The sequence below is a fragment of the Camarhynchus parvulus genome, chromosome 3 (assembly GCF_901933205.1).
Source record: "Camarhynchus parvulus chromosome 3, STF_HiC, whole genome shotgun sequence".
Taxonomy (NCBI): domain Eukaryota; kingdom Metazoa; phylum Chordata; class Aves; order Passeriformes; family Thraupidae; genus Camarhynchus; species Camarhynchus parvulus.
Window position 1 is genome coordinate 93813819 of NC_044573.1, and position 21462 is coordinate 93835280.

The 21462-nt window shown below is 47.0% G+C and overlaps 2 protein-coding genes across 2 annotated transcripts; one reads left to right on the top strand and one right to left on the bottom strand.

Annotated features, from left to right (window-relative positions):
• The first annotated feature begins 420 nt into the window (after positions 1 to 420).
• EEF1A1 (eukaryotic translation elongation factor 1 alpha 1) lies at positions 421 to 4884 on the top strand. Its single transcript, XM_030944508.1, has 8 exons — positions 421 to 557; positions 1294 to 1484; positions 2292 to 2471; positions 2594 to 2890; positions 3147 to 3297; positions 3490 to 3746; positions 3954 to 4188; positions 4482 to 4884. The coding sequence occupies exons 2-8, from the start codon at positions 1341 to 1343 to the stop codon at positions 4604 to 4606; spliced, it is 1389 nt and encodes a 462-aa protein (XP_030800368.1). The 5' UTR covers positions 421 to 557; positions 1294 to 1340; the 3' UTR covers positions 4607 to 4884.
• An 8817-nt stretch (positions 4885 to 13701) lies between these two features.
• On the bottom strand, positions 13702 to 21309 carry MTO1 (mitochondrial tRNA translation optimization 1). Its single transcript, XM_030946363.1, has 12 exons — positions 21071 to 21309; positions 20731 to 20930; positions 20200 to 20317; positions 19230 to 19519; positions 17248 to 17360; positions 16918 to 17108; positions 16554 to 16684; positions 15880 to 16084; positions 15627 to 15798; positions 15291 to 15409; positions 14666 to 14823; positions 13702 to 14487 (listed from the first exon to the last, which is right to left on the bottom strand). The coding sequence occupies exons 1-12, from the start codon at positions 21279 to 21281 to the stop codon at positions 14266 to 14268; spliced, it is 2130 nt and encodes a 709-aa protein (XP_030802223.1). The 5' UTR covers positions 21282 to 21309; the 3' UTR covers positions 13702 to 14265.
• Between the last annotated feature and the right edge of the window lie 153 nt (positions 21310 to 21462).

Consider the following 21462-nt stretch of genomic DNA (forward strand, 5'->3'; position numbering starts at 1 on the left):
GCCGGTCGGGGTAACTCACTGAACGTTTCTAATCTCGCTGATTGCGTTCCTTTGTGTCCCTAGTGCGAAATACAATTAACTCGCCGGGGGCTGTTCCCCGGGGACTTCCGTCAGCTGCCGCCTCCCTCTGGCCCGGCCATGACGCCAGGCCTGACGCTCCGGTGCCCGGGCCCGAGCGGCTGGGCCCTGCAGGGGGCCCGGGCTGGTCGCTGCCGCCCCGCTTCCACCCGGACAAGGCGGCCCCTCCCGCCCGCCCGCTCTCCATCACAGTGCGGGAGGGGCAGCGCTCCCTTCCCGGCGGAGCCCCTCAGCACATCGCAGGGCTGGGATGGGCCACGGGGCCCGCTCTCCGCCGCCGGGCCGGGCCGGTTCCCGGTCGGGCCGGGGGTCCCGCACAGCCCCGACGGGGGCGGGGGCGCTCCGTGTCCGGGCGGGGCCGCGGGGCCGCCGGGAGCGGTGACGTGTCCCCGAGGCCCCGCCCCCTGCTAGGGTATATAAGGGGCGCCGCTCACGCCGTCGGTCTTTTTCGCTCCGGGTTTGCCGCCGTCGCCGAGCAGGTGAGGCGCGTCCCCAGGGCCGGGCTGGGCCGGGGTGCGCTCGCCCCAGAGGCCCGGCTAGCGCTGAGCTGGGGTGTGGTGGGGGGTCGAGGGGAGGGGGAGGGAGGGAGAGGCCGGGGGTGCCGGCGGGAACCGGGGCGGAGAGACGGGCAGGGAAGCGCAGGGCGGCGGCATGGCGGCGCATCGTCCTCCTCGGTTACCATGTGCACACCCCCGATGTCGGAGCTGAGGTGGGGGGAGCGGCGTGTTCGGACGGGCGTGGGGCAGAAAGCGCCCGGCAGCCTCCCCTTACGCCCCGCGGGCAGCGGCGCGGGGCCGTGCACGGACCGTCAGGGGCGGGCGGCGGATGCCGTCGGGGGGAGCGCGGCCGGGGCACGAGTGAAAAGATGGCCGCTCGCCTTGCCTGCCCGCCGCCAGCGCCACAAAATGGAGGACGCGGCGGCCCGGGCGGGGTGAGTCACACAAAGGAGCGGGGCGGCCCCGCCCTCCGCGCTGCCCGCCGGGCCCGCTCGCCGCCGCCCCGCGCCCCGGCCATCGCCGCCGGGGTAACTCGAGCCCGGGGAGGGGGCGACGCGAGGGGCGCTCCGAGGGGCCCCCGGCCCGCCCGCCTCGCTCCTCCCCTCCCCCGGCGGGGCGGGGCCGCCATCCCGGCCAGGCCGCCTCACATGTGGCGCCGCCATCGCTACCCCTAGGCCCGGACCGAGGCGTAACCAGCTTTTTTCTGGGGAACTTACAGGTGTCGACTCTCTTTTGCCGAAAGAAAGAACTCAACTAACATCCAAAATGGGAAAGGAGAAGACCCATATCAACATCGTTGTCATCGGCCACGTCGATTCTGGCAAGTCCACCACCACCGGCCACCTCATCTACAAATGTGGGGGCATCGACAAGAGAACCATCGAGAAGTTCGAGAAGGAAGCAGCTGAGGTGCGTGGGCCCCTAGCAGCCAGCAGAATTCCGGGCTGCGGGAATGAATAGACCCTGAATTGAAAAGCGAACCTGCAGAGCGTTCAGTGGCCACGGGGAGGCGGTTTGGTTGCCTCTGCCCCAGGAGCTGAACAAGTGGCTCAGTGTTGCGTGGCCACAGGGCGGCAGCTGCGTTGCAGTTGTCCCTGAGGTAGAACAAGTGTTCAGTCTGCCATTGTGTTAGTTGCAGACAGTCAGATTGGGAAATGTAGAGTAAGTGAAAAGAAGGTAATCTAAAATTGCATAGTAACATCTGGAATCAAGTTAAAGGGCTGAATTCAAACTGCATAGAAGGAAGTTGGTCTATTGAGGCCTACTTTAAAAATCGGAGTTTTACTGATACTGGGTTTTTTTCTATTTAATAACAGCGCAGGTCATAAGAACATTATTAAATAAAATTTGGTAAATGTTGAGCAGAGTGGCAGTTAAAGTGTTGATTATTGCAAGGATTGAAGTACTAAGAGGACTTGGAATTGTAGAGGATACTTTATATGACTCAGGCTCAAGAGCTCTATCATTGAGATGCGTTAGTGAAATTAACAAGCTGTCAGGGAGTCTGAATTTGTCAACAGGTTCAGTAAGGTTCAACAGTTGGCATCTCTCACCAGTAGCACCAAGTGTATCTTGTTGCTTGTTTTATGAGCAGCACCGTTTTTCAATGTTAAGCCAGTTACTATTACTAGATTGTGTGATCTTTCTGAATTAGTTGCAGATAGACAACTGTTTTTTTTTAATGGGAATAAAACACTGTGTTTTTTGTAACCATAGATGGGCAAAGGTTCCTTCAAGTATGCCTGGGTCTTGGACAAGCTGAAGGCTGAACGTGAGCGTGGTATCACTATTGATATTTCCCTGTGGAAATTTGAAACAAGCAAATACTACGTCACCATCATTGATGCTCCTGGACACAGAGACTTCATTAAAAACATGATTACTGGAACTTCTCAGGTATGTGAAGAAAGTAGGATTTGGGGGGTTCATGGGGTTCCTTGGTTGCTTAGGGGGGTTCCTGTAGTACTTAGACATACACACAAACATTATAGTGAGGGTTTGTTTTTTTCTTTTCAAAGGCTGATTGTGCTGTCCTGATCGTTGCTGCTGGTGTTGGTGAGTTTGAGGCTGGTATTTCCAAGAACGGGCAGACCCGTGAGCATGCCCTTCTGGCCTACACCCTGGGTGTGAAACAGCTGATTGTTGGTGTCAACAAGATGGATTCCACTGAGCCACCCTACAGCCAGAAGAGATATGAAGAGATTGTTAAGGAAGTCAGCACTTACATCAAGAAGATTGGCTACAACCCAGACACCGTGGCTTTCGTGCCAATTTCTGGTTGGAATGGTGACAACATGCTGGAGCCTAGCTCTAACGTAGGTTTAGTATTTATTTCTGTTAAGGCATTAAATTAGGAAGACTGTTAAGACTAATTATGCTATGGTAAAATGCACGTGTTTTGTAATAGTTACATTTGGGAAGTGCTAAGGTCCAAGATAAATCTTGACGCTCAAAAAACTCTTATTCTGTAACAGTAAATTGAGATAATGCTAAGGGATACAACTTGTGCTTTTTCAGCCTTGCACCATTAAATTTGGCAGCGAGATTACCCTGAGCTTGTTTTCATTACAGATGCCCTGGTTCAAGGGATGGAAGATCACCCGTAAGGATGGCAGTGCCAGCGGAACCACCCTCCTTGAAGCCCTGGACTGCATCCTGCCACCAACTCGTCCAACTGACAAACCTCTGCGTCTGCCTCTTCAGGATGTCTACAAAATCGGCGGTATGTGTTCTCTGGAATGCTCCTCATGTGCCAGCAACAGCTGATCTATGGGCCAGAAATGCAGGCGTTTGCCCGAGAGCTGCTTTTCCAAATCAAAAACTAAAATTCTTGTCTCAAGTGGGTTTTTCCCCCCGTAAGGGCATATATTCGCTAAGCTGAATAATGAATAATACTTGTTGTTGCTTCTTGCAGGCATTGGTACTGTACCAGTTGGCCGTGTGGAAACAGGTGTTCTGAAGCCAGGCATGGTGGTTACATTTGCCCCAGTCAATGTAACAACTGAAGTGAAATCTGTTGAGATGCACCACGAAGCCCTGAGCGAAGCTCTGCCTGGTGACAACGTTGGCTTCAATGTTAAGAACGTGTCTGTGAAGGATGTTCGCCGTGGTAATGTTGCTGGTGACAGCAAGAATGACCCTCCCATGGAAGCTGCTGGCTTCACTGCACAGGTATGTTATGCAGCTGTTCAGCGATGTTGGGAATGTAGCTCTGTATTCCAAAATAAGAGTCTTGTTAGGCTAAGCTATAAAGCAACATACAGTTGTATTTTGAGTTCTATTTGATTGAAGTAAATCTCATTAATTCCTTGGCTTTGTTAAGAACATGTCAGTGTTCAAATTGCCCTCCCTTCTAACTTGGCTTTCTTTGTTTCTTAGGTCATTATCCTGAACCACCCTGGCCAAATCAGTGCTGGCTATGCCCCTGTGCTGGATTGCCATACTGCTCACATTGCCTGCAAATTTGCTGAGCTTAAGGAGAAGATCGATCGTCGTTCTGGCAAGAAGCTGGAGGATGGCCCCAAATTCCTGAAATCTGGAGATGCTGCCATCGTTGATATGATCCCTGGCAAACCCATGTGTGTTGAGAGCTTCTCTGATTATCCTCCTCTCGGTAAGGCATCTCACATTAATATTGGTCTCTGGAAAAGACACTCCTCAATTTCTAGTGTCGGGATGCAGTGTGTTCTGTGAAACGCTGATAAAAGCTGTGACTTGAAACTGAAGTGAAACCAGGATTTTACTAGTACAGATAGAGAAACTCCGGAGAAGGGTCATGCCTCTGTCCCTGTCTGGTTCCAGAGGAGTGCTGGCCCATTTATACCAGCATGTGTGTTGCCACTGTGCAGATTGGGCTGGGAATTAGGCAGCACAGACAAAAGTCATAAAACATGTTTTTGCTTTCAGGTCGCTTTGCCGTGCGTGACATGAGGCAGACGGTTGCTGTTGGTGTCATCAAGGCAGTTGACAAGAAGGCTGGAGGAGCTGGCAAGGTCACAAAGTCTGCCCAGAAGGCCCAGAAGGCTAAATGAAAATTCTGTACACCAGCTGCCACCTCAGTCTTAACCAGTGGTGGAAGAACGGTCTCAGAACTGTTTGTCTCAATTGGCCATTTAAGTTTAATAGCGAAAGACTGGTTAATGATTACAATGCATCGTAAAAGCTTCAGAAGGAAAGGAATGTTTGTGGACCATTTGTTTCGTGGCAGTTTAAGTTATTAGTCTTTAAAATCGATAAATTTTTTAAAATGGAAACTTGACCAAAAATCTGTCACAGAATTTGAGACCATTAAAACAGAAGTTCAATGCTATGTCTCTGTGTTCTTTGAGTTAATGTTAAGTTTATGGCAAAATCTATATCTAGTCATGGTGGGATAAGAAAGGATTGTTATTAATTAAATACGTTCAGAAGTTGTAAAACAAATACTCAAAATTATTTGTTTCTGAAGAGTAGAACAAAATTAATCTACAGGTTTACTTTTAAACTGACCTACGCCTTAAATAACTCCTGGTGCTTTCTTCAAAAACTTTTTGGATTGGATTGCACGAATACCACGTAACAATTACAGTGTTTTCGTGCATTCTGTGAAGCATTGAGTAAACCAAGAAAAGTCTACATGGAGAAGAAAAAAATGAACACATTTAACCTTAGAAAAACATTACAAAGAAAGAATCCTATGTTGGGTTTCCAATATTTTGTACACTGATTTTTCTAGTCAAAAGCAGAACCAGATTTTTTTTTAGTGAGAAACATGTTGTGTAGCTCTCCAAAAATTAAACACTTTTACAGAGGTGTGTGCTAATATATAGTAAGATATTTAATAGCCAAATATGAAAATTCTGTCTAGAATTACACTTCGATGCAATCTGAGTGACTCACCATTGTAGCCTGCACCAAATGACACAGTGGGACAAGGTGCCTGCTATCTTTTCAATAACAGTGAAAATTTGGATCAAACAGTTTGAAGGGACTTGGTTATCTAGTCCAAACTCTTTATTAATAATCAGTAGACAAATAACCCCAAGTTAAAAGTTCTGGGTTATAAGAATACCAGCTGTAATTATTAGTAATTCCGGCATAGAAGCCTTGCTTCAAATTGGTAAATGGGGGCAAGCAGTTAATGGATAATCAGAGCTGACTTGCATAATGGTGCAGCTGTTTTACTAACCTTTCACATGATTTCCCCACAGCATCCCCAGGATAGGTCAAAAAGAATTGGTATCTGTGAGGGACTTGCTCCATGACACCAGTATGTTTGTTCTGCCTGTAATGGCTGTATTATCTATGTTCTGTTTTCCTTTCCTTCTCCAGCTGTGTGCTTGCTCTGCAGGAGCTCATATCTGTACTGCTTGGATAGGTCTGAACTGCTGGTACTTGTTTTCATGCTCTTTGTCTGGATCTTTTCTGCTCACCTTCTGTGTCTTAGCTGCAGTGGAACCTTGGAGCATTACACACTGATTTTGAAGGTACAGTGGAAGCAAGGGCTAGAGAGCTTCATGGCAGGCTGTGTAATTCAGTACAGAAATGTCTGCTGCCTAAATTTGCTTCTGGAAGTTTGTTGGTGTCCCCAAGGCAACAGGAAGTACATAACTTCAAAATGGAGGCAGACCTACTGTTGCCATAATAAAACTTGAAGTGTCTTGCCAAATCTTAGCATGCTTTTCAGTTAAACCGCTAAATATTTTCCAAGAGGCTTCAGTCAGACTGGTTCAGCAGAGTTCTGATTTGGATGAAAAGTAAAGCAGCTTTGGCACAGGCTGCCTTCAGCACGGCTCAGCGTTCCTTAGATTTCCTTCACATTCCTTTGTTAGGTGCAGGATGTTTGGTTTGGCCAGCCAGGGGCTGGATATGCGACACCCAGTCTGGAGTGCCTCTGCACGTTGCACAGGGTTGTCTGCAGCTGGGTGTACTTGCTCCAGCTCCATGGTAGTTTGGAAATGGGCTTGTAGTAAGCGCCTCATTCAAATCCTTAGGGAAAATAAGGTGTGACCCAGCAGTGCAGCGCTCTGCTGCTACTGCAAGAGGCCCTTCGGTCAGCTGTGCGTAGATCAGATCAGCTGCCAGAGCTGCTGGGAGGCTGGGTCACGTTAAAATGGCCTGGCTTAAGAGCAGGACAAGATTCAGCTGCATAGGTTACGGCAGAGGGACTGGTTAGGAGAAGACCCCTAAATAACACTATTGCATCTAACAACTTCATGTGAGCAGCAAAACACTTCAGAATGCTCTGCCTGCAATACTAGCAATTGCTTTCATGTACTTTAAACCTACATTTTACTCATTTGGTTCTTTTTTACTTTAACTTTTATAAACTAGATTTGCTTTCTCTGCACTAATGTTAATGCCATCTCAGTTCTTTTGTTAATCTGACTACCTGGGGAAATTGTTAGACTTTTGTAAACAAAATTTGGGAATAAAACTACTTCGATCAAACTTTTAATAAATGTTCTTAGTTGAGAACTGTATTTGTCTTCTGACTGCTTCTTTCTTTAAGCAACTTTTACAGCTGTCCTTAACTCTTTCCTCACTGTCCTGCAATGCTGGTGGTATTCATACAGAGGTGTGACAGCATGCTGCCATGGTGACGGAGCCAGCTCTGAAGGCAGAAAACTGGCTGGAGTCTTGCGTTTGTGAACGTTTCCTTTCTAGTTGTTGGTGAATGTTTTGGTAGTCCAGAGGACTTTAAATACGCAGAAATATTCCAGAACTGTGTGTGGCGAGGTAATGAGGGACAGAGAGGACAAAGGCTGGTTGGTCTTCGTAGGAAAATAGAGCCGTGCAGTCATAGCTGATATCACTAAGTAGCTTCTTGCTCAGTGTTGGTTGCCTAGGTGGATAGTTCAGGCTGGAATAAAATGGACTCTGCTCAGACTACTGCCCAGAGGCATTTTAATTATATCTCAGATCAGTTTGTGCAAGGTTAATAACTGGAACAACTTACTTTACTGAAATTGCAAATGAAAAACTCATTGACATTCTGAATTTAGCTGTCTCAGTATATTTTGAAAGGTATTGACAAATTTTGGAAAACTATTTTCTGTAAATGCATATTTAAAATTTTAGATTGGGTCATGATAAACCATGTAGAGACAAACTACAGGGATATTCCATTCCTCACTGGTGCTAAATGATTATCTGTTTAAGAACCATGTAAATTGAGTCTGATGAACACAATCCACCTGGTTTTAATTTCTTTTAGTGCTATGTTTATGTAGTGCCCAGAGGGAGGCTGGGCGGTGGAGGATGCAGTGGCAGGGCCGATAAGCTGCCTCACCAACAGCACCCTGGGGGACCTTGAGCACCTCTGAGTCCTGCTCAAAGCATTTGTTTCACCCAGAGCTCCTTTTCTACAAGAACGCTCACACATTCCACTGCAAGTTGTAAATTCCTGACAGTATTAACACCTTTGAATTTATTAGTTTCAATAACTCAGATTTTTCATGTCATCTGATTGCACCAAACAGTACTTCCTGCCTGGGAATTTAGTTTTCTGAAACTGCAAATCTTAAATAATATCCAAACCATAAGCTAACAGAGGAATAAACTGTGACCATGGAAGATAATACTGGGCAAAATTACCTTTCTCTTGCAATGCTGCTCCTGCTTACCAAGGAGAAGCCAGAAACCACCTCAGGAGAAAGAAAAGGGCACCTGGGATACATAAGAGATGAAGAAAAATCTTGATACCAAAACTGTATTGGATTCCAAGGTACAGAAGCTGTGGATTTTTAGCCTTTTCTGGGTCATCTTTAGTCCCTTCAGATTATTTCTGCATTATAAATCAATTACATTGTTGCCTGCTTTTTTAAAAATCGGGTTACTTTCCCTGGCTACCTACCAGTAATTATTTAATCCTTTAATGTTTCAAATATTTACACAACATAATTCAAATCTGCCGGGTTCTCTGTACTGGTGAGGTGGCAGCTGAACCCATATTTTCCTTGGAAGATGCTGAGTGAGGTACTGAGGGAAGGGTGGAAATCAGAGCGGGATACCCTGATGAAGGATCTCTGGCCTCTGGGTGGGGGGATGGTGGGGTGCACATGGGCTGTCAGCCAAGGAGCTACAATTTGTGCAGGTTTTGCTTATTTCTTCCTTTAAAAAAGCCAAACAAGTAGGAAGGTACCTAAGCTTTCATTGGTGAATATTCCCCATGGGCCAAGTGCGGGATTTTAAGGATGCAGTAGCAATAGGTTTGCACTGTGTGTGCTGAGGTCCTTGCTAAGTCTTTCTGCTGGCTCTTCTCAGCAAAGCAATCCAGAGCCCTGGGCATCCTCCTACAAGGGCATCTGCTAGCTCAGCTCAGCACAAACACTAGTCCTTGGGATAATATGCTAAGTTTTTTGCATTACATAGTCACTGGAAATGAGCAGAGCCAGCTCAGCCCTAACTCAGGGCCCTGCCTGCTCTGCCACCAGCAGTCACAGTCACATTTTCCCTTTCAGCCCAGTAAAATCTGGATTATTTAATACAAAGGGAAGAGCCACAGTGTTTCCCCAGCCCAGGTGCCTGTTCTGCACAGATCAGCACAGCTGGCAAAGCTGTTCACTCCAAACCTGCACAGAGATGGAAAGGCAACCCAAATGTCTCCTCCTGGAAGGGGCTTGATTGCAGGGAAGGCTGAAATTAAAAAGAAGCTTCAGGTTCCTCTTATCTGCAGCCACCTGGGCACATCTTAAGCAAAATGCCCTTTTTTTTGTTCCATATATGTATATATATACACACACATGCACACCTATATATTATATATAATATATGCATGCATCTACATAATTTAATAAGGTACCTAATTTTTTTTATAATTGCCATCAGCAGACTCCTTAAAATCTGCAATTCCTATTTTGAAGCTGGATTCTAACTAATTCATTAGTAAAAAAAGTGAAATGCCCCCAAATGAATTAATATTTATTTATTGATAATAACTTATTGTTTATACATATTATGATTTTTATATTATTTGATATATATATTTTTTATAATTAAATATTTCATTAATATTTAATAAATATTTAGTTTATAAGTTAAACTGTGGTTCTGCTGATAGGACATGAGTATTTTGGATAAAGAGACATAGGATTGTTGGTGTTGACTTGTCTCTATGTTTAACAAGTCCTTTAATAGCCTTTTCCAGAGGAAAAAAAGGAAGGAATAGATGAATTTAAATGTAATTATAAGTTTTTATGACTGACATTACTAGTAACAGTAACTAACGTCACCTAGCCTGCTGCTAAAGCACTTTTATGGATTACAATACCCTAATTCTTTGGAGAAGGAGGGGGCGTATATATGTGGCCCGGGAGTGGGAGAAGGAAAACCACCCTGAACGGGGGCTCTGCTCTACTGCAGTCACTTCCTTGTGAGGGAAATTCCTGCGACTCATTCCTAGGCACACATTCCCCAGGCTGCTACACACGTGGCACAGCCAAGGAGAGCTGAGGTCACTGCCTGTGACGTGACCACTCTGCTCCCAAACAGCCGCTTCCAGCTCCTGCCTGACACCCACCGCTTTCCACCAGCCAGCTCTGGGCCAGTGTCACCAAGCCACCGCTTTCCACCAGCCAGCTCTGGGGCAATGTCACCAAGCCAGCCCTGTCACCTGCCCACCTGGCCAAAGTCTCCCGAGATGCAGCGGGACAAGGACAAAACCTCTCTGAAGTGCCAGCTCAGCACTACTACAGCAGCCATTCCACTTGCGACTCCAAAAATCTGTACATGTGTGACACAGGCCACCACCTGGTCATGCATGGCAATTTCCAAGTTAAACCACAGTAGACTGGGAGGGAAGAAACTGATCACGAGGCTGTTGTCACCTCCCCTCTCTTCTTGCTGCCCTGTAAGGCAGAGTGAGCTCATTTCCCACCTGGCTCCGTGCCTGCTCTTCAGTTAACCACATCCAGCACTAAAACACTTGGAACAAGAGCAGCTTGTGCTTATCAGTTTCCAGCTGTGCCTGAAAATGTCCCTCCTGGGGCTAGTGCTGGGAGCTGCAGCTCATGCCAGACAGGAACACCTTCATCCTTCACTCTCTCCATCTGTGTCTCTGCTGCAGCCCGGGCTCTTGCTGAGCCGTGCTCCTTTGCAGCCCTCCGGGGTGGCTCTGCCGACCACTCCTGCAGCAGCAGGGAGGCACCCACTCTGCAGGCACACAGATAGGGAAGCTGAGGCTGGGGATGTGCCTGCTCAGAGCTGAGCACCCCAAGGAGACATCAGAGGCCATCAAAATATCCAGTCTTTGGTCTGCAAAGAGGTGAAGAGGGTGCAGCCTCCAGCTTTCAGGACAGGTTTGCCAATACTGCATTCCTTGGCGCAGAGGTCAAGGCCCAGGCACCAGGCATGGCCACCACACAATGGTGAGCATGGAGTCAGAGATCCTCTGGTGGGCATCCACATCACTCTCCTCCCTCAGAGCTACACTTGAAGGGTAAAACCTGCACAGCAATTTAGAAAGGAGACAAAAGCACAATTTGTTTCCCCAAAGCATCACTGACAGTGAAATAACAGGTCAAGAATCAATCCTTTTTCTCTGCCCTTTATGTTATAGCAACTGCCAGGCAAGTCTCCCATCTCCACAACTAATTTTAATCAAAGGAGGGGAAAGACACCTTTTATTTCTCAGTAGCGCCATGAAATCAAGGCAAAGTATGGAAACAACACGCTGGAAGGACTCTTAGCAGCATTGGCCATGGTTTGATCGGAAGAATCAAACCATGAGAGCACCTCCTTGGTGGAAACAGCATCTCCAAGGGGACAGTACGTTCCTCCCTGCAACCACTAAATGACATCCTGAGATACCTGTCACTGCATGAGGAACACAACCTTGGCAGGGATGGTCATCAAAGCTGGTGACCCTGAACATCTAAAACCACTGCATGTGAAGACTGTTAGTTAAAGCTTGCAGCTTTTAGTGTCTCCTAGCATAAAATATCTTTCCATTTTTCTCTTGCTTTCATGTTCCAGGCAGAAAAAAAGACAAGATGAAGAAACTGCTCAGTTCAAGTACCATATGAAATGAAAAGTAGAGTAGGGGAGGAAAATAAGTTGTCTTAAAAATCTGGGGTAAGATAGAGTGGTAGTGCTGATCACCAGGCCTGGGTTCTGCAGGAGGGAAGGAGAGACACACACTGAAGCAGGGAGCACAAGGACAGTTGGTATGTGCAACAAGTTAGGTCAGCCTCACCTCACATCCTCCCTCCCTGCTAGCCTGGTGACAGCAAGGATTACAGGACAACAAAGTGCCATTCATTACTGCTCAGGCAAGGAAAAGCAAGCATGTTAAGAGCAGACTCCTCCAGTTCTGCCCTTCCCATCCTGTTGGTCTTAGCAAGGCCACAGGACCTGGGAAGGTCTAAGCTCACTTTGTCTTCACCTAAAAACCAAACCTTGGGCCTTGTAACAGACCCCCAGAGGTTAGAAACCAGATGGCACAAGGTGTCCTTCCTATCTGCCCATGCTACTTAAGCAGATTATTTAGCCTTTCTGTGCTTGGTTTTCTTACCAAAATGAATATAACTACCTTGAGCAATTTCTTTTCATGTTAAAAGTCTTCTCACACAAGAACTGTTCAGCAAGCACAAAATATTGTGGCAAACTCTGTGCACATGAAACCAACCACTACCTGAGGGACAGCCAGTCCTCAAACTTGTGCACAAGCCAGGTTTTCCATTTCAGCAAATATGGACATCATTAACCTACATACATGAACAGAGGACACCCTGTCTTAACAAGGGAACTCACTAGTGGCCAAAGACCCGCTTCACACTGGAACAGAAAGAGCAGTTGTTCCGGAGGATCTGCTGGGAAGCAATACACTTATGACTTCAATTCCCCCTGAACTTAACTCCACCCCCCTCCTTAGACCACAGCTGTGCATTATGAAATTGTTAAAGAAAGAAGACTCCCCTCCTTCTGCTCTTCCTTTGACACTGGTGCAGCCCAGCCCAGTGGAATCACTCTTTCATTTATGCCGCATGTGTGAGACCAGAAGCACAGAAAATTTAGCAAAGCAGAGGAAAGTGTTTCCTTTTGCAGCAAGGCGCAAGGTACTTGCCTTTAAAGACACACATTATTGAAAGCTAAAGAGTCCTGTCAAATGACTGCTGACAAGAACTAGGAAATAGTTTTGAAACTGCATAATCAGATTAAAAGTGAAGATTTAGGGTTTCTTTGGATTCACATAGTTGGAATTCCATGAGCACCATCCCTGGAGCCCGAGTTACACCGCAGAAAGCGTAGCTGCCTTTCTTATGCTGAACTTAAGGCTTGCAAGGTTGAAGCAAATCTTAGAGCCAACAATGATGGAAGGAAAAGAGGCCACAGACATAAAGGAGCAGATAGACGTTCACCTTTCTGAGCCATTCTGACATGAACTGACCTACAGATCACATGTCTAAAGCTCTTCCATGCAAGCCAGTGGACATTGACAGGGAAATGTTTAGGCAGGTTGGATAATGCCCCAAACAAACTGCAATCTCTGCTCATCCTCGTGCTGCATGACAGTCTCTGTCAACAAAAGGGATTTACTCTGACTCCTTTCTCTGGACAGGAAAGTAACCCTCACCCAAAGCAAATATGCCGGAGAAATTTCCAGAATCATGTTTTCAAAATGACAGATATATATATTTGGGTCATGGTTGGACTCAGTGACCTTAAGGATCTTTTCCAACCTATAAGAATCTCTGATTTTACTGTATGAAAATGTGTTCTGAAGCCAGAGGACATTCAGAAATGAGACCGGCACCAGAAACTGCTGCTTCAATCAAGCAAGGATTTGGTAGATGCACAGCAACAGCTTGGATTCCATGTGTCTCGCTGGTGAGTAATCAACTGCCCAGTTGATCCAGTTGACTCGATCTCACTCAAATCCAAGTTCTGTTCCTGTCAGTTGCAGGACCAGTGCTGATGAGAATCCCACTCCCCCAGCCCACAGCATATCAGACAGAGCATCACAGTGCCCAGGCTGAGGGGCATGGGGCAGGTTCCCATATGTCCCCCACCCTCCTCAGCACCCAGCCTTGTCCAGCTGCCTCCCCCAGCTCTGTAGTGAATCTCAGCCCACCTTACGAGTGGAAACTGTGATCCAGTGAACTGGCGAGGCCCTGCTGAAAGCTAAGTGATAACAGAGTTCTTCAGCAAGTTTCAAGATAAGCTTTATTTATTTTAAAAAAGAAAAACATCTGCAGGATGTGGTGTTTACATTCAGTCTCCTAAGCAACTTTAAATATTCGTGTGGCACACGTTTCCATAGCCAAGTGTCTCCTTCTGGCTGACACCACACTGAGACACCAGCCTGTGCATAGTCACTGCACAGCTATGAACACAAGCCCTGAACTCAACGGAACACACTTTCCAGCTCCAATCCTCTTGTGCTGCCATGAGCTTTGCATGGTAACATTTCTTACTCATCTCAGAAGAACTAAACACTTTCCTTTACAGATACAGATTTTGACTATCCAAAGTCTTCCAGATGAGTGGAATTCCAAAAGCAGTCCTCCTGTCTCTCCGTTTGCATCCGCAAAATCACAGGCTGTATTTAGGTTTCTGAGCATTTACTTTGTGCATTCATCATTGTTCTACGCAATGACACTGCCACAGAACCCAACTACAACTGCTTTGGATCCAGTCAGCATGGGTGTTATCTGGGAAGAGGCTCAGGAGGGGATCTTGCCACGAAGTCTGGCAGGATCAGTGCCATTCTCTACAAAGGTGTTTTAACAAACTTTGTCTCCTCTTCAGAAAACTCTGCTGAAATCTGTCTTTGTGAAGTTGCTTTGCCTAAGTACATTTTCCCTGGGAAGTACTCCCCAGACTGAGGCACAGCTTTTAGCTTCTCTGTCTTGCGGTGATTGGTCTTCACAAATCTTAGCAGGTTAACAATAGCAGCTGGTGTGATTCCAGGGATACGGCTGACCGCACCAATCTGCACATGGAGACAGGAACAAGTTAACTACCACCAAACCTACACGCTGCATGGAGCTGGTGAGAAATGAGATCAAACCTGTGGGTGCTCCTTTCCCTAGTTCTTTCACCCCCCTGCCCCTAGAGAAGACAGAAGGGATTTCAGCGCTGCTCAGCCCTGCTGAGGCTGAGTTTCTCACCGTCTGGGGGCGGTTTGCATCCAGCTTCTCCCGCACCTCTGCCGAGAGTGAGGCATCAATGGCAAAGTAATCCAGGTCGTCTGGCAGCTGGAGCGCCTCGTCACGACGCACCTCTTCCATTTCCTGCTGCTGACTGACTACACACCACTCGTAAGCAGCTGTGGTGATCAGGGGAACAAGAAAGGCAGATACAGATAGATATTCATGTGAAACAAGTCACTTGCACAAAGCACAATGAGAAATTTCACTGAGGTGGAAAAAAGCTCCCAAGGAAATTTTCAGCCTCATAGACTATAGAGCCTAATTAACATCACTGCTTTGGAAGAAGTTATACTCTTTGATTTGTTATAGGAATTTAGATATATAGGTTGTTTTCATCTTCTCATCACAACAAAGGATGGACTATTTGATGGGACAGTAAGAAGGAAAAAACCCACAGTGATCTTACTCACAGAGTGAAACATCAATGCATAAAAAGGGCTGTGGCTTATGGTAAAAAGTTCACACTCTGATCAGTGTTTAATCTCTCTAAGCAGCAACATGAAACACACTAGGACAACTGCTGTCCCCTTACTGAACAAACATATACAGATCATCATGAGAGAACCTAATCCTTGTACCCTACCTTCTATTTTCAATCTCTCTGCCAGCTCTCTCCATTGAGCAAGCTTGCCCAGGGGTTCTGGGACAGCCTTTGCCAGAATCTCCATGTTGACATTTTGATACTGAAGGACATCAAAGGCACTGTGAAGAACAAGAGTAAACATTTATGGTAAAAACGAGTCATACCTGTAAGGCAGATTTATGGCTGTTCAAAGCTCAAACATACAAAGCTCTTAGCTTAAGCCAGAACAACAATCTTGAAGTACTGACAGCTTCAGGAAGGATGGAGAAATGCTATGAAACCACTAGCCAGATGTGCTAAAGCGAGCATAACCAGAAAGCTCCATGTGTTACTTACCTGACAGGTGACCTGCGATTGCTACTTATGGGAACTCCTGGTAGTAACTGGGACCATTTGGATATGCTGAACTGAAGTGATTTTAATGTTGCGATCCCATCCTCTAATGCAGCTCTCATCTTAACCGCTTGCTCATATCGCTGCTGTGACACACACCCAGCTTCTTCAAACCCTGCAGAGACACATGGTCCATGAGACAAAGGTCCACAGCCAGGCAGGGCCGGTCAGTGCAAGAGCTGGCACAGCAGCACACCTCTGTGAGTGAGCCTGGCGTCGGCGTTGTCCGGCCGCAGGGCCATGCGGAACTCCACGCGGCTGGTGAACATGCGGTAGGGCTCGCTAGTGCCCAGCGCCGTGAGGTCATCGATCAGCACTCCCACATAGCCCTCGGTGCGACTCACTGTGAACGGGGGCTTGCCCTGAACACGCAGGCACGCGTTGATCCCAGCAATCACACCCTGCACAGGCAAAACAAACCAAACTCCATCGCTCTCTTCTTAGCAAAAACATCGGCACTCCTGCCCCAAAGGCTCACGCGTCAAACCGCGGCCAGGAAAATGCAACGGTCTGTGCCAGTAATCCACGCTGTTTCCTTCTTGTGACATTCTGAGTGTCTGAAGGGCTTCTTGGCCCCTGCTGATGTGTCTGGAGACAATTCCCACACTTTCAACTATACCCACTGCACAGTCTCCATGCTGAAACACTTGACAGGACTTTCAATTACTATTGTAACTGCAACTTTAGTGATAGCAACTGCAGATACTTGTACAGATACAAGTAAAAATACCTTAGGCAAGTCAGGAATCAGGGTGAGCAACAAAAGAAAGAACATCTCATGAGCACAAAACAGGCCTAGCAAGACTATCACAAAAGCCAAGGTAATATCCCTTTCTGAGTGCTGATTATACAACAGTCAGATTTGCCCACCTGAGCTGCAGCTTCTTCATAGCCTGTCGTGCCATTTATCTGGCCTGCAAAGAAGAGGCGCTGAACAAGACGTGACTCGAGAGAAGTGGTCAGTTGTCGGGGGTCTAAAAAGTCATACTGCACCCCATAGCCTGTGACACACAACAAGACAGATGTTACAGGAGGGACTGTCAAGGCAACCAGTGGAGCAGAATGGCTTATCAATTCTATTTATGATTTCTGAACAAGCAGACTAAAAATCACTGCATTCAGGAATTAGTTTTGCTTAGTGTTTCCTTTGTTTTGCTATGCTCTAAACAAAACCTGCTTTTCATTAACTAGTAAATAAATATGACTAACAGATTCAAAACTATTCAGCCCTCACCTGGCTGTAACATCTTGGCTTTTTCCAAGCCTGGGACGGATTTGATCACCTGCTCCTGTAGCTCAGGTGGCAGCGTCATGGACATGCCCTGGGGATAAATGACATTGGAATCCAAGCCTTCTGGCTCCAGCCACACCTGATGTTCTCGGTCTGGGAAGCGCAGAACCTTTGATTCAAGAGAGGGACAGTACCTGTAACAGCAAACAGCCATGAGCAGTACCTGACATGGAGAAAAAGTTACTTTCCAAAAGCAAAGCAGGAGAGACCCACAGCTCCAAAGAGACTTCCAGCCTGTCCCCTCGACAGCCTTGCATGATGCCACACACTCACCGTGGGCCCCTGGTTGTCTCCCTGACGTGGTTGTTCAGGTGCAGGTTATCGCGGATAATTTGCTGGGCCTTCAGGTTCGTGTGAGTCAGGTAACAGGACAGCTGATCTTCCGGCTGGAACAAGCCAAAGCTCAGCCTAAGTTAATCTGGTCATGACACTGTATCCTTACTAAATAACTCTGATATCTCCAAGACCTTTCCCATGACGGCTGGCTCTCTCTTCTGGGAGGGGTCAGCAGGGCTGTCATACCCACTGTACAGACCGAACACGAGCAATCTGAGAGCCTGAGCACCATGCCCAAGACCAGACCAAGAACAGGATGGAATCTGGGAGTCTAGAACTTAAGTTCTATCCTATATGCTGTATTCCTAACTACAGGATGGATATTCCTATTAAATCAACACGTTACATCACAGCATTCAAACTGATCACAGGGAAAAAAAGCTCTGGAGTTAGAAGAGTAGGTGCTGACCCTACAGCTAACAGCCAATTAATGGGCTTGGTGAAGAGAAAAAAAAAATTCTCTCGAAGAGGAAAAAACCTCACCATGTGAAGTAAAGTATTTCACCGATTTTTCTGAAAAAGAGTCAGTAGACTCACATTCAAAATTGTGACAATATAGCACCATAACTCTTTAGAACTGCCACTGAATTATATATTAGTTAGAACAAAAGTCTTGTGATTTTATGTGGTTTTGATTTAGATCTGTGTTGGCTGAGTGTCAGTACAAAACCCTGAAAAATCATCTCGCTGCACTTGCAGAAAGGAACTCCATGGACCCATAACCCTTAGAGAACTTAATCAACAGTTGAAGATCAAAATTTAATAAATATTGGTTAATAGTTGTCATATAACTTGAGATGTATTAGATGCCATAGAGCAAGAAAGCTATCTTGAAAAAGTTAATACATTGCAGGTGTGGTAAGGGAGCCACTTCATAGGCCTGTATACCTCAGAAACTTAATCAATAGTAATTGTCTAAACAGGACAGCAAATTTAATAAAGTACTGTTTAGCTGGATAAAACCTGGGTCATCCATTAAACAAAGACAGATGAGATGCTCTGGTAGTAATAGAAGAAACAGAACACCTACACCATGATGCAATAAATTGGCCAGACTTCTGGTAGCATCTATAAAAAATCCTGCATGTTATAGCATATACAAATATCTGAAAATTGTTGTTTCTTTCAACATGTTTACAGAGAATAAATTTCTGATATGCTCTCAATTTTGACTCAAAATTATTATTAGGAATGTTTGTCTAACAACCTTTTGCTGTTAGATTTAAAACACTTCGTTTGAAAACCTCTCCTACATATACCAAGGCCTTCAACTGATACTACTTTTGCCCCATCCTGATTGTAAAAGGTTATTGCAATTCCTATATCTTCCAGGGCAAATTAACTCCTGATACTTAACTCTGTGTTGTTTAATTACATTATACAAAAATAGCCAATGTTCCAAGATTTTCTTCAGAAAATTGAACCTGTTCTGCTTTTAAGTTACTGTTAACCTGCCACCTCTCAGCTCTGTGGATAAATCCATCCTTTCTTAGTCAATACTACAAATTATCTCTAATTTCAACATCTTAACCTTATTCCAGAGCTAAGATAAGAAGCCAGACACTGTAAATCTCCACAATACAGACATAACACTGGAAGATTTTGTAAAACCAGCCATGTAACCAGCACATGAAGAATACTAGCAGTAGTATCACATTTCACAAAACTCTTGACTCCACAGGTAAAGAAAGTTCAGTTCTCAAGTTGAGAAGTAAGAGTGAAAAGGTATTTACTTTCAAAAGAACACAAGTAACTCTGCCTCACATTGAGAGTCCTCAAAAATGTAACACCTCCAGTACAAATACATCCCAGCTGCCTTTCCCAGCCCTGACTCCCCGGCTGATGATGAGCGCGACATTCCCAGAACCACTTCCCACCCGGCTCCATGTGCACCTGATGGGTGGGATGTGCTATCCCACCTTGATCCACACGGCCTCGCTGAGGAAGCTGAAGGGCACTGGAGGGTTGTCAGCTGCCCGTTCCTCCAGACCAGTGAAGTCAATCGTATCCTTGGCAAGTCGGGGCGGTGTCCCAGTCTTCAGCCTGCCCACAGCAAACCCCAGTTTCTCCAGAGTGTGAGCCAGCCCGATGGCTGGCTGGTCCCCCAGCCGCCCTGCCGGGTGCGTCTCCAGGCCGATGTGGATCATACCCCTCAGAAACGTACCGGTGGTCAGGATAACACTCCCGGCACATACTGTGCTCCCATCCCCTGGAACAGCAGGTTTTTAGAGAAGTTCACAGTTTAGTAGCAACAAAGCCCCAGAATTCTGGTGCTTCTGTCTAAAAGTAGACTATCAGTGTTCACTGGGGGTTCATCTGTCTTCTATTATAAAATAATACCAGCTTCTCCATAACAAAAGCATCAATAGTAATAACTACAATAAGCAGCATGTAAATATTTCTGTATATTTATTATTCCTAAGCAAGTTATTTCTAAAAATAAAACCACTGAGAAAAATCCATATCCAGGCCTTTACTTTGGAAAGCTTGTTTATTATAACAGCAAGAGATAATGAAGTACAAGTGTGTTACTAAGAGGACCCCATGGTCCTGTAACACTGAGGGCAGCATACACCATTTACCAAATAAAACCTCAAAACGCAGCATGGAATTCAGTATCACTAGCCTGAAGAAAATTAACTTAGTTCATGTCCCAGTATACTACCAATCCAGGTATTTTTGACATTGTATTACTTTGTATTACACATATTAACCTGGTTTATTTCACACTTTACCTAAACCAGCTCTGTTGGCTAATTAATCTTTCTCACTAATGAATCAGAATAGGATGAATTCATCTTTCTCATCAGTGAATCAGAAATATTTACCCCAAAGGCTTGTCTTTAGGGTGGAGTAACTGAAGGCACTTAGTGAGTTATTAGCACGTACCCAGAACAACTCCTGTGACTTGGCATTTCCCGGGACGGCCGAGTTCTGGCTCACTCAAGAGAAGATCCTCCACAGATGCCTCACGAACTGTCAACAGTGGTGTGTTAAGGATTTCTTTCTGTCATGAAAGGAGTTACTGCAAAAATCTAGGAAGTTATGAGACATATGGGCAATCCCAAAACCCTGCTGATTTCTGAAACATCTATTACCCACTTCCATTCTTACCAGGTCATTTGGCAGACACTCAGTTACGGTACTACCCTGATTTATCAGGTAGAAGTTTTCACTCACATAAAGTTTAAGCTCAAATGAACTAACTGGCCACGAAGCCTGACCTGTATCTAAAACACTAGAGAATTTTTCAAACTGTGCTAAGCTCCAACAACTTACACTACATCAAACTACCAAACAGAAAAGTATCTAGGTGTGATCGGTAAATAATGAAAAACAAATTATAGCCCGTTTCTTCGTAATCCTCAGTCGTGCATCCCGCCTCCCAACACCCAGGAGCCCGCCCGGCGCGGCCCTCACCTGCATGTTCTCCTTGTAGAGGCCGCGGTCGATCTGCGCGCGGAGGCCCCACACGGCCGGGCCCTTGCAGCGGTTCAGCACCTTGTAGTGAACGCCGGAGCGGTCGCACACGCGGCCGCACAGCCCGTCCAGGGCGTCCACCTCCCGCATGAGGTGCCCCTTCCCGATGCCGCCGAAGGACGGGTTGCAGGACATTTCCCCTGGGTAATGACACAGGGACACCCTCAGCACCGCGCAAAGGCCCCCGCGACCTCCCCGGCTCGGCGCCGCTCCCCACGCCGGGAAACCCGAGGCGCCCGCGGTAGCTTCCCCCGCCCTCTCCAGGCACCCGCGGCGGTACCGATGGTGCCGATCCTGTGCGTGAGCAGCAGCGTGCAGGCCCCGCCGCGAGCGGCCGCCGCCGCCGCCTCCGTGCCCGCATGGCCCCCGCCGATCACCACCACCTCGTAGAGCGGTGCTGCCGCCGCCCCGACCTCGCTGCCCGCCCGGCGGTGCCCGGGGCGAGGCGCCGGGGGCAACGGCAGGCGGCGGCAGCCGCTCCGCAGGAACATGGCGGCCGGGCCGGGAGCGAGAGGCGGGGCCTGTGGGAGCGGCGGGCCGGGCGTCCCCCCGCGGCCGCCCGTCCTGGCTCCCCGCGCGGCTGGAAAAGCGGGGCGGTGCCGGTGCTCACGTGTCCTCGCCCGCGGGCGGGCGGGCGGAGCCGCCCAGGAGCGGGAAAACGCTCCGGTCGGA

Excerpts from the sequence above, each read along its gene's own strand:
- MTO1 (XM_030946363.1), bottom strand. The coding sequence starts at position 21,281 with ATGTTCCTGCGGAGCGGCTGCCGCCGCCTGCCGTTGCCCCCGGCGCCT. Across the intron at positions 16,085-16,553 it reads ATGAAGAAGCTGCAGCTCAG|GGTGTGATTGCTGGGATCAA; the intron begins GTGGGCAAATCT and ends TTGCCTGTGCAG. Across the intron at positions 14,488-14,665 it reads ATGCAAACCGCCCCCAGACG|ATTGGTGCGGTCAGCCGTAT; the intron begins GTGAGAAACTCA and ends CTCCATGTGCAG.
- EEF1A1 (XM_030944508.1), top strand. The coding sequence starts at position 1,341 with ATGGGAAAGGAGAAGACCCATATCAACATCGTTGTCATCGGCCACGTC. Across the intron at positions 2,472-2,593 it reads TGATTACTGGAACTTCTCAG|GCTGATTGTGCTGTCCTGAT; the intron begins GTATGTGAAGAA and ends TTCTTTTCAAAG. Across the intron at positions 2,891-3,146 it reads TGCTGGAGCCTAGCTCTAAC|ATGCCCTGGTTCAAGGGATG; the intron begins GTAGGTTTAGTA and ends TTTTCATTACAG.